The sequence below is a fragment of the Podarcis pityusensis genome (genome assembly GCF_964106645.2).
Source record: "Podarcis pityusensis genome assembly, chromosome: W".
Classification (NCBI taxonomy): domain Eukaryota; kingdom Metazoa; phylum Chordata; class Lepidosauria; order Squamata; family Lacertidae; genus Podarcis; species Podarcis pityusensis.
Window position 1 is genome coordinate 24,061,654 of NC_138045.1, and position 13,922 is coordinate 24,075,575.

General features: G+C 46.1%; 1 protein-coding gene across 1 annotated transcript in view; it reads right to left on the minus strand.

Moving 5' to 3' along the window:
• Positions 1-1,420: 1,420 nt before the first annotated feature.
• LOC308467642 (far upstream element-binding protein 3-like) overlaps positions 1,421-13,922 on the minus strand; it is a gene marked incomplete at its 3' end in the record, with an annotated part of 128,700 nt that continues 116,198 nt past the window's right edge. Inside the window, exons 4-6 of the mRNA XM_080989373.1 lie at positions 6,222-6,268; positions 3,622-3,693; positions 1,421-1,482 (exon numbers count right to left, since the gene is read on the minus strand). Of these exons, the coding sequence (XP_080845499.1) occupies positions 1,421-1,482; positions 3,622-3,693; positions 6,222-6,268 (181 nt within the window). The remainder of the gene's footprint in view (positions 1,483-3,621; positions 3,694-6,221; positions 6,269-13,922) is intronic.

Consider the following 13,922-nt stretch of genomic DNA (forward strand, 5'->3'; position numbering starts at 1 on the left):
CCATTCCTTGTTTTGGTAATAAGGTTATCCATGCTTCGCGCCAAGAGTCAGGAATTTTCCCTTCTTCCATTATCTCATTCATGATCTTTTTAAGTCTAGGGATTATTACTTCTTCTAGTTTCTTGTAATATGTAATCGGTATTCCGTCTGGGCCTGGTGATTTCCCAGTTTCCATTTTCCTTATCACCTCTCTTATTTCTTCTGAGCTTATGCACGAGTTTAAATTACTAAATTCCTTGCCATCTAGTTCAGGGATTTTGTTTTCTCTTACATACTCTTTAATTTTATTCTCATCTTTGTCTTCCAACTCGTATAATTTTTTATAAAAATTCCTAAACATCATTTTTATTTGGTCCGGGTCTGTAATTTCTTTTCCTTGTACAATAATCTTATTTATAACCCTATCCACTTGCTTCTCCTTTGTTAGCCAGGACAACATCCTACCGGGTTTATTTGCCGATTCAAAACACCTTTGTTTTGTCCATTTAATCTTATTTTCTACCTCTGTGTTTATTAAATTATTTAATTGGGATTGTAAAATTTTAATATTCTGGATTATACTCTCTTGTTTTGGATTTTTCAACAGCTCTTTTTCCTTCTCCCTTATGTGTTTATTTATTTCCGTAGTATCCTTTGCTTTATCCTTCCTTATTCTTGCCATTTGTTGTATTCCAATTCCTCTCATATAGGCTTTACTGGTATCCCAAATGATTTTCCTGTCTGTCCCATGTCTCTCATTAATTTTGAAAAATTCCTTCAACAATTCCCTCATTTTATTCACCTTTTGCTCATCTCTCCAAAGTTCATCATTCATCCTCCACCTCCCTCTCGTATGTTTTTTAAATCTTATGTGTATAGTAACTGGATTATGGTCTGAGAGAGATTTATTCAGAATCTCTGCTTTTACCAAGCTCAATGTCAATTTTTTAGAGGCCCAAATTGTGTCTATTCTCCCTCCCAATTTTTTATCTTCGGAAAAATAAGTAATATCCTTTTCAGTGGGATGCTTCAATCTCCAGGTATCGAATAAATTAAGATTATCAGTCAAAAGGAAGAACGATAATGGTGCCCATGTTCAAACAAACCCACTTGAGGGTGTGTTTTTTTTAAAAAAAGAGGACTATGAAGATTTGTCTACATTGGGAAAGGGAGCTAAATGTGTATATATGAAGGAAGCCTTCAACAGGTCAAACTGCTGAGCTGTTAACCAAGAGACGGCAGGTGGGGGTGGATCTAGTGCATGATGAGTCTACGGCTGGCCGTCTGATCATCTGTGGCAGCTATAAAAATGATAGCAAGCAAACAAACAGAAGAAAAAAGTGTAATGGAAAAAGGAAAGAGGAAAGAGGACAGAAGGGAAGGGGTAGAAGCAACCAGTATTATATAAATGTATGTGTGGATTTTTTTTAAACAAAACAACTCATTCAATGCTCTCTGGAGTTCCGGTGAGCACGCAGGGTCTCTCCACCAACCCACCACAGTCTACAAAAGACAAGGCAATAAATAAATAAAAGATCAACACATACTGAGCGTCCCATAATTCTCAACCGCCTAGCAGCTTCCAGCTGGTTGGTTACTGGTGATACTGGTGAAGGAGCGTCTCCACCCCCATCGTTCAGCCTAGACACTGAGATCCAGCGCCTAGGGCCTTCTGGCGGCTCCCTCATTGCGAGAAATAAGGTTACAGGGAAACAGACAGAGGGCCTTCTCGGTAGTGGCACCCACCCTGTGAAACACCCTCCCTTCAGATGTGAAGGAAATAAGTAGCTATCCTATCTTTAAAAGACATCTGAAGGCAGCTCTGTTCAGGGAAGTTTTTAATATTTAATGCTGTATTGTTTTTAATACTTGATTGGGAGCCGCCCAGAGTGGCTGGGGAAACTCAGCCAGATGGGCGGGGTATAAATAATAAATAATAATAAAATTATTATTATTATTATTATTATTATTATTATTATTATTATACTGTAATGCACTCTATGTGTGGCTGCCCTTGGGCCTTGGTTCAGAAGCTACAGAATGGGGCAGCCAGACTGCTGATAGGGAAATCTGGCTGGCAGTATGTGATACCCTTGTACGAAACCAGGTTTAAAGTCCTTGCATTAATTTGCGAAGCCCTGAAAAACTTAGGCCCTGAGTACCTCAGGAACCACCTGGAGTGCTGCAGCTGCAGGAGTGTTGTTGGTCATTCCCCAGATTGGTGAGGCAGAAAACAACAGAAAACCGAGCTTTTAGTATCATTGGCTCAGTTTCGTGGAATGCTTTGCCAATAGAGATTCATGGGCCAGGAGTCAGCTTCTGAAGGAGCAGAAGGCAAAGTGACTCCACCTGCTGCTGATCAGCCGTCTTGCTCCTAATGAGAACCACCTGGCTCCAACTTTCTTAAGCAGGGTTTCCAGCCTCAGTCAGTTGCTGCAAACAACATTCGTCGTTCCTGATCAGATCTTGCTGCTTCTTGTGACCTTGGACCCTTGCCTTTCTTGACTCCTGGAACCTTCTGACTATGTGAACTGAGATGCTCCTGATCTTAGGACTGGACTAGACTGGACCTTGTATATGAACTCTGCCTCTAGACAAGTACCTCACTGAGACTTGGCTGGCTGGTTGGTTGGCTGACTTCTCCCTCCACTGAGCTCTGCCGTGGCTTGGCAGCCTGAGACTGCGACATAAATGCCTGCTGAAAACTTTTCTGTCAGGTTTATGCAAGCAATTAAGAAATACCTCTTTCCGCAAGTTACCCTATTTCTGATTTTAACACTTTTATATGGCTTTTATTGTCTAGTTTTATGTTCAATTGGTGTAAACCTTGGATATTTTTAATGAATAACAATATATAATTTTTTTTAAGCATGCACATGGACATACACCATGCCTGGATCTAGAACCAAGACTACCTGTAAAACAGAGAATGGCTTTTGGAGGCAGAGAATTTTGAATTCTATCTCCTGCATAAATTAGCCATAGCGAACTAATTCCACACATATTTCCTTAAGCTTGCAAGTTTCAGTCTTGATATTGTTTTGGAGAAAGGAGTGATGCCAGCCTCATCCTGAAGCTATTCTGAGCAGCAACTCCCCCCCCCCCCAAAAAAAAATATTGTCTGGCACTGAACAAGTTGGGACCAAAGTTGCTGGAGCCACTGTTAGCCCTACTCAAGAGCAGACATCTTGAAAATGACTTGACCTAAAACAGTCATGTTCTATTTTCTATGGGTCTATTCTGAGTAGGGATAACATTGGATACAACACTGTATCCCCAAAATTGTTCAGGGCTTGATCTATCAGCATAAGTCTTTTAAAGTGGGTTCTATGCTGCCCCCTTTCTTGGGCAGAAAAAGGGTTCTGATTTTGGGACAGGAACGTGGGGCATGTTTTTTGTAAGGACTTATCCCTCTTGTTAAAGGAGAGGGACAAATAAGGGTATAGAGATGGGCCCAAGCAAGAAGCCTTGTGGAGGAACACTTTGGGACTCTAAGAGGATGTTTTACAAAACATTTCTCTCAGCATTTAAGTTGGTCTGATGGTTTTATATTAGTATACCACTCAAAGACTAGCAACTGTGTTATTTTGATGATGCCTTGGTTCTTCTAGAAAGTGGAGAGTGAGGCAGAAATAGTCTTACCTGGTGCAATCTGAATTTTGCAGCCTGACTCTGCCTGAATCCGGGAAATCTGCTCACCGCCCCGGCCTATAACTAAAACAAAAATTTCAATTGATCAGAATTTAACTGTTGCTCACAGACTAGAAGTTTTGTTTTTTTATCAAGAGTAAGACCCAAGCAAATACCTGGACTGAAGTTTTGCACACATCTGTGTCGGGAGCAACTGAAAACTTGTGTCTTGAAGAACAGGAGGTGGAGATGCCAGCACTCCCAAATCTTTAGTTTAAGTTCTTCACTGTCCCCCACCTGCTTTGGTTATTAAGCGTAACTGAGTTGACACACCTTCAGTCCTAAAAGTTGAGGAAGAGGGGTCAACAAAGAGCTGACCACTTCCATCCAGCACTGCTAATTCCCATATTCTGCTGGAAGGTTATCCTGCTTGTCGGCTTCCTATTGCAGCACCTGGTTGACTACTGTGAGAACAGGATGCTGGACTAGGAGGTGATGATTATTATTATTATTTATACCCCGCCCATCTGGCTGGGTTTCTCCAGTCACTCTGGGATGCTCCCAACCTGAATATTAAAAACACAATACGGCATTAATCATTAAAAACTTTCCTAATCAGGGCTGCCTTCAGATGTCTTTTAAAAGTAAGATGGTTGCGTATTTCCTTGACATCTGATGGGAGGGTGTTCCACAGGGTGGGCGCCACTACTGAGAAGGCCCTCTGCCTGGTTCCCTGTAACCTCACTTCTTGCAGTGAGGGAACAGGCAGAAGGCCCACGGCGCTGGATCTCAGTGTCCGCGCTGAATGATGGGGGTGGAGAGGCTCCTTCAGGTATACAGGACCAAGGCCGTTTAGGGCTTTAAAGGTCAGCACCAACACTTTGAATTGTGCTTGGAAACGTACTGGGAGCCAATGCAGGTCTCTCAGGACCAGTGTTATATGGTCCCAGTGGCTCTTCCCAGTCACCAGCCTAGCTGCCGCATTCTGGATTAACTGCTGTTTCCCAGTCATCTTCAAAGGTAGCCCCACATAGAACACATTGCAGTAGTCCAAGCAGGAGATAACTAGAGCATGCACCACTCTGGAGACACAGTCCACGGGCAGGTAGGGTCTCAGCCTGAGTATTAGATGGAGTTGGTAGACAGTTGCCCTGGACACAGAATTGACCTGCGCCTCCATGTACAGCTGTGAGTCCAAAGTGACTCCCAGGCTGTGGTCCTTCAGGGGCACAGTTATCCTGTTCAGGACCTGGGAGTCCTCCACACCAGCCTGCCCCCTGTCCCCCAAGAACAGTACTTCTGTCTTGTCGGGATTCAACCTCAATCTGTTAGCTGCTATCCATCCTCCAACCGCCTCCAGGCACTCACACAGGGCCTTCACTGCCCTCACTGGTTCTGATTTGAAAGAGGTAGAGCTGGGTATCATCCGCATACTGATGAACACCCAGCCCAAACCCCCTGATGATCTCTCCCAATGGCTTCATGTTAAAAAGGCATAGGGGAGAGGACGGAACCCTGAGGTACCCCACAAGTGAGAGCCCAGGGGTCTGAACACTCATCCCCCAACACCACTTTTTGGCCCAGGAGAAAGGAGCAGAACCACTGTATAAGTGCCCCCAACTCCCAGCCCCCCCCCCAACGGTCCAGAATGATGTTATGGTCAATGGTATCAAAGGCCACTGAGATCCAGCAGAACTAGGAAACAACTCTCACCTTTGTCCCTAGCCCGCCGGAGATCATCAACCAGCGCGACCAAGGCGGTTTCAGTCCCATGGTGAGGCCTGAATCCCGATTGGAAGGGATCCAAATGGTCCGCATCCTCCAGGCGTGCTTGGAGTTGTTCAGCAACCACCCACTCAATCATCCAGCAAGCTCTTATGTTCTACTGCCACTGTCAGAGGCAGTGGCTACCAGTTACTGGGACTTGCAAGTAGGGATAGTGCTATTGCACACATGTTCTGCTTGCAGGCTTCTCATAATGTGTGTCTAGTTGGCCACTGTGAGAACTAGCTAAGCCTCCCCTTTGGTTCTACTTCCATGGTTGGAACCAGGATGCCTCTGAATATCAGCTGCTGGGAATCACAAGCAGGGAGAGTATACTAAGCCTGATGGCTTCCCAGAGGCATCGGGTTGGTCAGTGTGAGAACAGAATGCTGGACTAGATGAGCTCCCTTTAGTCAGATCCAGCAGGGCTTCAGTTATGAAGCTGGGACCCTGAGCAGGCAAAGCACATGCTCCATTATCAAGCTGCGCATTCTCCCTGTGAAATGGCTCTTCAGTGGTATATCCTCTTACCACGCACATATGCCCCACACAATTTCCCCTTCGCTTATCCCCCACAGCACATTACTAGCAAAGTTTGTCATCAAGATCTTTAACTACAGGCTGCTGTAGCAGTCAGGAAGTAACTAAATCATCCTCAATTTATTTTAAAGTTCATATGACAAGCATTTCCCCTGAAACTGCCATGTTCTCAGAAGGATTAACAGAAATCTGCAATGCTATGCCGAGCACTACCTATCATAATACAAGTTAGTCTTCCGATGGAAGGAGTGTTCATAGAGGCCCCCTATGCAGCCAAGAGAAAAATTGCCTCAAACTAGAATACTTACTGAATCCAACCATTTTGTCAGGCACTTTGAATTCTTCGGTTATTACCCTGAAGAGAAAAGAAAAGGGGAAGACTTAAAATGACAGGGAGAAATTAATGCCTTTTCCAATAGCATCAACAGTCTCAAAGCATTTCAGAAATTATGTTTTAGTTCCCAGAAAGTGAAGTAGGAACTGTCATGACTAAAGTTTTTGAGAGCAGAAACAGGAAAGTGCTGGAATATTCTAGCAGGTTCACTTCTGAAGCAAATATTGTTTTGACTACATAAAGGTCACGCTGAGCCAGGATAAAATCCTATGCTCAGCGAGCTGCTCTCTCCCTCTTTCTTTCACTTGTACAGTGCTTGTAATGAAGTTTGTTGCCTCAGTAAAGTTTTTGCCTTTACTGTGAATCTTTTGACTCTGCGTCATTCTTTGATTCTTCTTTATTGCAAGACACCACTGTCCGTCAGTAACTAGTTAAAACATTCTGGAAAACTGGGCAATGAAGAATGGAGTTTTCAGCTGGTGGCCTCCATCAGCTTCCTAAGAGGATATATGGAGGAGTGACCCCAAACCCAGCTAGCCTGTGTCCTGAGCACTGTGCAGAAGGCCCTGTCTGCTCTTGCCCCATCCCTAAACGTGAAGCACATTACAGACACGGGATAGGGCTTTTCACTTTGGTGGGGCACCAACTCTAAAAATGTCCTGGTACCAATGCTGCTGAGTTTACAGTACCAGCTGAAAAGACACTTTGTTGTCCAGTTTCTTGCAGGGATTTGATTTGTATTTGTGAATGCCAGATAGTAAAGGATACATAATGTTATATGAAATTCCAAGGTCAAAATATTTTAATACGTTCTCAGGGCTAATCACCACCCTTAGTGTTGGGGTCATGTGTATGCACTGCAGAAGCTGTCATACAGTTAAGCTCACTGCAGAAAAAGGCCATTTAGCAGAGTTGTCTTTACTAGGCCACCACCAGCATACACTACTACACACACACACACACACACACACACACACACACACACTTTTTTTTTTTAAACAGATGTACAAGTAGTCTTCTCTCACTAAGTCCAGAGGGGGTTCTTTGCTTCAAAGTTCTTGCTGTGTTAAAGTCCACAGACAAGTCCCTAGTTTACAGTAGTTGCTTGCAAAGATTGGGTTCTAAAGTCTGGCAATTTTCCAACTTCTTCCTCAGATGATCTCATCAAAAAGTCTTTACTCAAATCCACAGGTCCAATAGATATGCTGTAACCTGAGCCCTTTATACACAGAGTTACTTCCCAAATCTGCCCAGTAACACAGATAAGAGTCATAAGATGTATGCAGGTGCATTGTGGGGAATGAGTAATCCCTGCTGATTTAAGGATAATTAAAATATTCATTAACATAGTGGCATTGACAAAATGAAACATATGCTGACTAGCAGGGCTAAACCTGTTATGTTCAATCCAGTTAAGTTTGATAAAAGCTTCCCAACTCAGAATAGCCTATGAGTCTAGCCTTGTGACCTGAAACATGTGTGTATGTATGTGTTTTATGTTATTAACTTTGCTTGTTAAAATCTGTTTGCTTATTTGTTTTTAGGCTATAACCTGTATTAGGTTGACCAATAAATTTTGATTCAGCTTGGCTGGCTGCCAATTGAGTAAGTGGTTTACAAAAAAGAATAAAACAATAAAATATCAGCAAAAACTGCAAAAAAGTTATTTAAAACATTCAAAGAATAATTTAAATTGGCAATATGTTAAAAACCAGATTAAAATGCATGTCGACATTCTACATGTCTGGATATGCTTGCCTAAACAAAAATGTTTTCAGCAGGTGCTTAAAAGAATATAGCAAAGGTGCCTCCCTGATGTCAATAGGCAGGGAGTTCTAAATTGTAGGTGTTGCCACATTAAAAGATTGATTTCTTACAGATGCGAAACAAGGAACATGTGGCACCTGTAATATTGGCAGTTCCTGAATTCTAACGGTTTGAATTCTCATTGCAGCTTCAGGGAGACCTTGCAATCAGGAGCAATGATTGCTGGAGTAGACTGACGAGAGTGAGCTTGTGTCTTTTAGAGCCTGATCATTCTGCGGAAACACAGGATTTGAGGGGGAAGAGTTACAGTTGAGAGGAAGCCAGGTTGAGGGAGGAGCTAGAAGCCAGCAGCAGTCAAACTTAGCTCAGTGCACACAGGTGTTTGCAAGAGCGTTTAGCAGGGGACTTTAAAGGGGAGGCCCAGAACTCTGTCCCTTGGTGTGCATAGGACCAAGAGACATGGAGGGTGAGGGAGCTGCTGCAGTGACCTGCAACATCTGTGCTATGTTTATCTTACTGCCAGGGAACAAGCAACAGTACACTTGTAGCAAGTGCAAGCTGGTTGTCTTGCTGGAAGAGAAGCTCCAGCAACTTGAGGCCCGTCTAGCCACACCTCAAGCAATAGGACAACATGCAGAGTTGCTTGATAGAGCTGAATCGACTGTGATGGAGCAGCAAGACAGATGGGGTGCCCCTAGGGAGGTGAAAGATTGCCCATTGCAATAGATGAACCCCTGGAGGAATCTGATGCACAGAAGTAGAACATTCATGAGCCATGCTTTGCGTGGCAAGACCCCTCCCCCAAGAGAAATAAAGACACTGGACACATAATGTAAGGTTAATGGGCATAAAAAGGCCACAACTTTATTGATTACAGAAATGAAGGTATTGGCCTTAGGCATTGGCACCTAACGACTACCCGGCATGCTGGCCGGGAAGGGTTAACCACAAACCGCGGGAGTCCTGTTGAAGTACGCCAACTAGGATTCCACGGGTGTCACCGCTCGGGGGCGTGCCGGAGGCCCTTACCTCCCTAGGTTTCGGACAAGGCCACGCCCCCCGGAGTCCTCTACCGGACTACCCTTCTTCTGGGAGAAGGTGATGGCGCTTCCTTCCCCCCCGTTTATTTGCATAACAATAATCCCCTGCCAATGCCTAACCGCCATATACCAAAAGTTGTGACGATTGCTACGAGGTAGGCGAAAAAACCAAAAGGCAGACAGTGCGCCAAGTTGGAAAAATTCCTACCAGGCCCCTTGCGGCGACCAATAGCAAGGTCAAATCTAGCTAATCCTAAAGGGTGGGTGGGATGGGAAAATTCTTCTACCAGCTGGCGAGGGGAAAGAGGGCGGTCCCCGGGCGTACCTGGCCTTAAGTAGGTTAGGCCACGCCTCCCCAGCCCGCCGATTGGCGGGTCGGGTCGCAGGCACGCCCGGGGATTCCCTGAGTCTCGCGGGGGCAAGGCCCGCCCCCGCGTGTGTGGGAGGGTGGCTGCCCGCAACCCCCTCTCCTCAGGAATTCGGAAATGGCTTTGTCATTGGAGTTGCAAAATCGCTTCCATGCTCTGACCATTGACACCAATTCTGTGCCAGAGAAGCTACGACAGCAGTTGCCGTGAGCAAGTCGCACACAGTAGCAAAAATGTCTGCAGTTGAATACTTGATAGTCTATCTTTCAATAAACACTACATACAAATACATAATTATGTTGCTTTGTTCTTCCCACCACCTTGCTGCTCTGTTCTGTTCACTGCTGACTGCAAGCTCCTGCAATCACATCCTTGCAAAACGGCTGTATCCTAAAAGCCTGAAAGTCTCCTGTTGGAGTGCAAAGGCAACTGCCTGCTCCAAACTGAGTAAATTGTACTTACTGTAAACCAGCTCGTGACCTTGAGCCTTGGACATAAAAGCAGATGCATTGGTCCTGAGCCAAGTACTCCAATTAACTGTTGCTGAATGTGCAAATTACTGACACCAAGGTGGCTGTGAAAGGTACAGTGCACAGAATGATTCCTACCACCCCCAGAGAAGAAAGAGACAGGAGAAGATAGATAGACTTGGAGGAGTCTTTCTCCATTCTTGATCCAACCCCTTTGGATCCAGAGTTCCTGACTGAGGGTGAGTATGCAGATAACCCATTTACTACCTTCCATGGAGACGATACTGGAGAAAAGAAACTGCAGTCGAGACATGATAAGGCGAGAGGAAGGAATAGGAAGTATTCAAACCATAAGGTTCCTGCCTTTGTAACTTCTCAAGAATATCAAAATAAGCTCCAATAGACAAGTGGAGAAGACTCAAGAACAGCAGGTGGAAGAACAGCAGGAGGAAGAGATGTGTGGTGGTGATAGGTGACTCCCTACTGAGGGGAACCAAGGCAGTAGTGTGCCAAAGATTCACGATGTGACAGAGAAGTTGCCAAGTCTTATAAAGCCCACTGACCACTATCCCTTCCTTCTGATTCATGTGGGTACTAATATTACTGCCACACACAGCTTGCAGTGCATAACAAGGGACTGTGAGACCCTGAGCAGGGAGCTGAAGAGACTTGGGGCACAGGTAGTCTTTTCATCACTCCTTCTTGTTGAAGGTTGTGGACCAAGGAGAGGAAAATACGTGAGGTAAACCACTGGCTGTGCAGGTGGTGTCATCAGGAAGGATTTGGCTTCTTGGATCATGGTCTCGGCTTCCTTGAAAAAGGACTTCTGGTGAGAGATGGGCTGCAACTCACAGCGGCTGGCAATAATGTGTTTGATAAGAGTATCAAGAACCTGATCAAGAGAGCTTTAAAGTAGATGTTAAGGGGGAGGGAGACAACATTACAAACGACAGAAGAGCACCTGGCACTGAGGATAATAGCTTCACTGATGCACAGGAAACTGAGGTGGTGCTCCAGAAACCTGCTAAAGGGCAAGAAACTACAGGAAAGAAGCAGCTGGAGGGAACGAATCCTGGTTTCTGTTGTCTCTACACAGAGTATGGGAAACAAGCAAGATGAACTGGAGCTTTTAGTTCAGGATGGCAAATACGACCTGGTTGGCATTACTCAAACCTGGTGGGATGAGACTCATGACTGGAATATAGGAAATGAGGGGTATAACCTGTTCAAAAGGAATACAGTGGTACCTCAGGTTACATACGCTTCAGGTTACAGACTCCGCTAACCCTGAAATAGTGCTTCAGGTTAAGAACTTTGCTTCAGGATGAGAACAGAAATCATGCTCCGGTGGCAGCAGGAGGCCTCATTAGCTAAAGTGGTGCTTCAGGTTAAGAACAGTTTCAGGTTAAGTACGGACCTCCGGAACAAATTAAGTACTTAACCTGAAGTACCACTGTAGACTAAACAGGAAGGGAGATGTAGCAGCATTATATGTAAAGGATGCAAACACTTGTGAAGAAATCCATGACCTGGAGCATGGAGAGCAGATTGAGAGTATATGCATAGAAATTGTAGGAGAGAGAAACAACAGTGACCTTACTATGGGGATCTGCTATAGACCACCAACCCAGACTGAAGACTTGGATGATGCATTCCTAGAGCAGATTACCAAACATTCAAAAAGAAGAGATATAGTAATGGGGGGGGGAGGGGCTTCAACTTCCCCAATATCTGTTGGAACTCAAACTCTGCCAAGAATATAAGGTCTGACAAATTCCTCCATTGCCTCACTGGCAATTTCATTTTGCAGAAGGTGCAAGAACCAACAAGGGGATCATCTATTTTGGACCTGATCCTCGCCTATAGGGAAGAACTGGTTGACAAAGTGGAAGTACTTGCAAACTTGGGAGAAAGTGATAATGCTCTCCTGGGTTTCAGGATACAGAGGCAAGGGAGAGCTGAGCGTAGTCAGACATGCACTCTGGACTTTAAGAAGGCCAATTTCAAAAACCTTAAGGAGCTACTGGGTGAGATCCCATGGTCAGGAATACTCCAAGAGAAGGGAGTCCAAGAAGGATGGGAGCTTCTAGCACCCGAGGCCGATCAACTCCCAGAAGCCTTTCCGGAGGACCTCTGGGAACTTGGACGAGAGAAGTGACAGCAGGAGTACTGAGCGCCCTTGCACCATCAACATTGCAGTCCTACACCAGAGCATGGTCCCAATTCGAGGGGTTCAGAGATAAGTTTGGTTTACGACGCAGACGTGCTGCTAAGGAGCATGATGTTCTAAAATATTTGGTTCACCTAAAGCGTAGAGGCATGGCCCTTAGGACCATCAGCCTGCACAAGGCCGCTATCTCATACTTCAGCAACTGTTTTTGGTTCCCAGACCCCTGTAACACTTTCCACGTAAGGAAGCTTATTGCAGGGTGGCGTCGCTCCCACCCGCCCATTCCAGATAAGAGGAGGCCAGTAACCATTGAGATCCTCCAGACGATATGGGATGCGCTCCCCAGCATTTGCTGGTCCAACTATGAGGTTAGGCTCTTCAGGGCGGCCTTCTCCCTGGCCTTCTTTGGTGCGCTCCGTATCGGAGAGTGCGTTGGGGGCACACTGTCACCTCATCGCAGGGGCTTGTCTGTGGCTGATATCAACCTTGACAAGCGCATGATACAAGTCAAAATCCGAACCTCCAAAACCGATCAACTAGGTAGGGGTTCCACGCTAAGTCTAGCCTCCTCCCCACACACTGGACCATGCCCTGTCGCGGACACACGAAAATTCCTGAAGGTACGTCCTCCGGGACCAGGCCCCCTCCTCATTCATGCATCAGGCCGCCCCATGACCCGTTGCCAATTTGTCTCAATATTGCGTAAGGCCATACATGCCTGTGGAGGCGACCCGGCACAATTTTCCGGGCATTCCTTTCGCATTGGTGCAGCAACCACGGCAGCTGCGAGCGGCCTCCCGGCCGAACACATAAAAACAATGGGGCGGTGGCGTTCAGCTGCCTTCAAAGGCTACATTAGACACAACCAGCAGGCACTGACAGATACCATATAATCCTTTCTTTCAGACTCAACCCCCAAACATGTGTGGATCTTCGGCCACAGCATAGTGCATTGGGCGGCCATCCACGCCACTACTGGTCCAGGCGGTGAACATCTGGGTCTGCAGCCAAAGATCTCCATTACCTGGTTCGGACAACGTGGAATGCGGTGGGATGCCCTGCTCCCTCGGTTGCGTCACGAACTTGCGTTCCGCCACCCGCCAAGCGCGGTTGTGCTCCACCTCGGCGAAAATGACTTGGTCGTGCGGAAAAGCATAATTCTGATCAAAACAGCGATCGCAGACCTGGAAAGCATACACGCCACTCACCCCAGTATCATGATTTTCTGGTCCGAACTTCTACCACGCTTGCATTGGCGTGGCAACATCAAACCCACTAGACTCAATTACACTGTGGAAAAAATCAATAGGGCAGTGCGTTCTGCAACCACTCGCATGGGAGGTCGGGTCGTGAAACACCCCAACATTAAAGTTTACATGCAGGAGCTATTTCGGCCGGATGGCGTGCACCTATCGGACCTTGGTAACGAGCGTTGGCTAAGCGACATCAGGCATGGCCTGATGGACTGGTTGGAGGATGGCAAAGGCGTTTTTCAGATGTAGGTAGTCTTGGCGGCGAGAACGCAATCTTTGCGGTCTCGGGTGGCGGTATCAGGCCTTGGGCGGAATCCTTTTGTCCATCTTCCTCTTGCGGCGGCGATACCAGGGTTCCCCGTTAAAGGGGTTTTCTGAAGGGAGGCTTTGGCCGTACACCGAAAGGTCATCATTGCTCTCCCCTGCGGCGGCGGCGTTACGGGGGCGGCCATCTCTGCTTGAACATATGTTCTCCAGAGCCGGCCCATCCCCCACACACACACTGGATAACCCTGATGCTCCCTAGGTCCCCGGCTGGGGACCGGGGAGGGAGAACGCCCAATGCCTGAGCCAAGGTCTACCCACATTTGAAATTTAATAAAGTTGT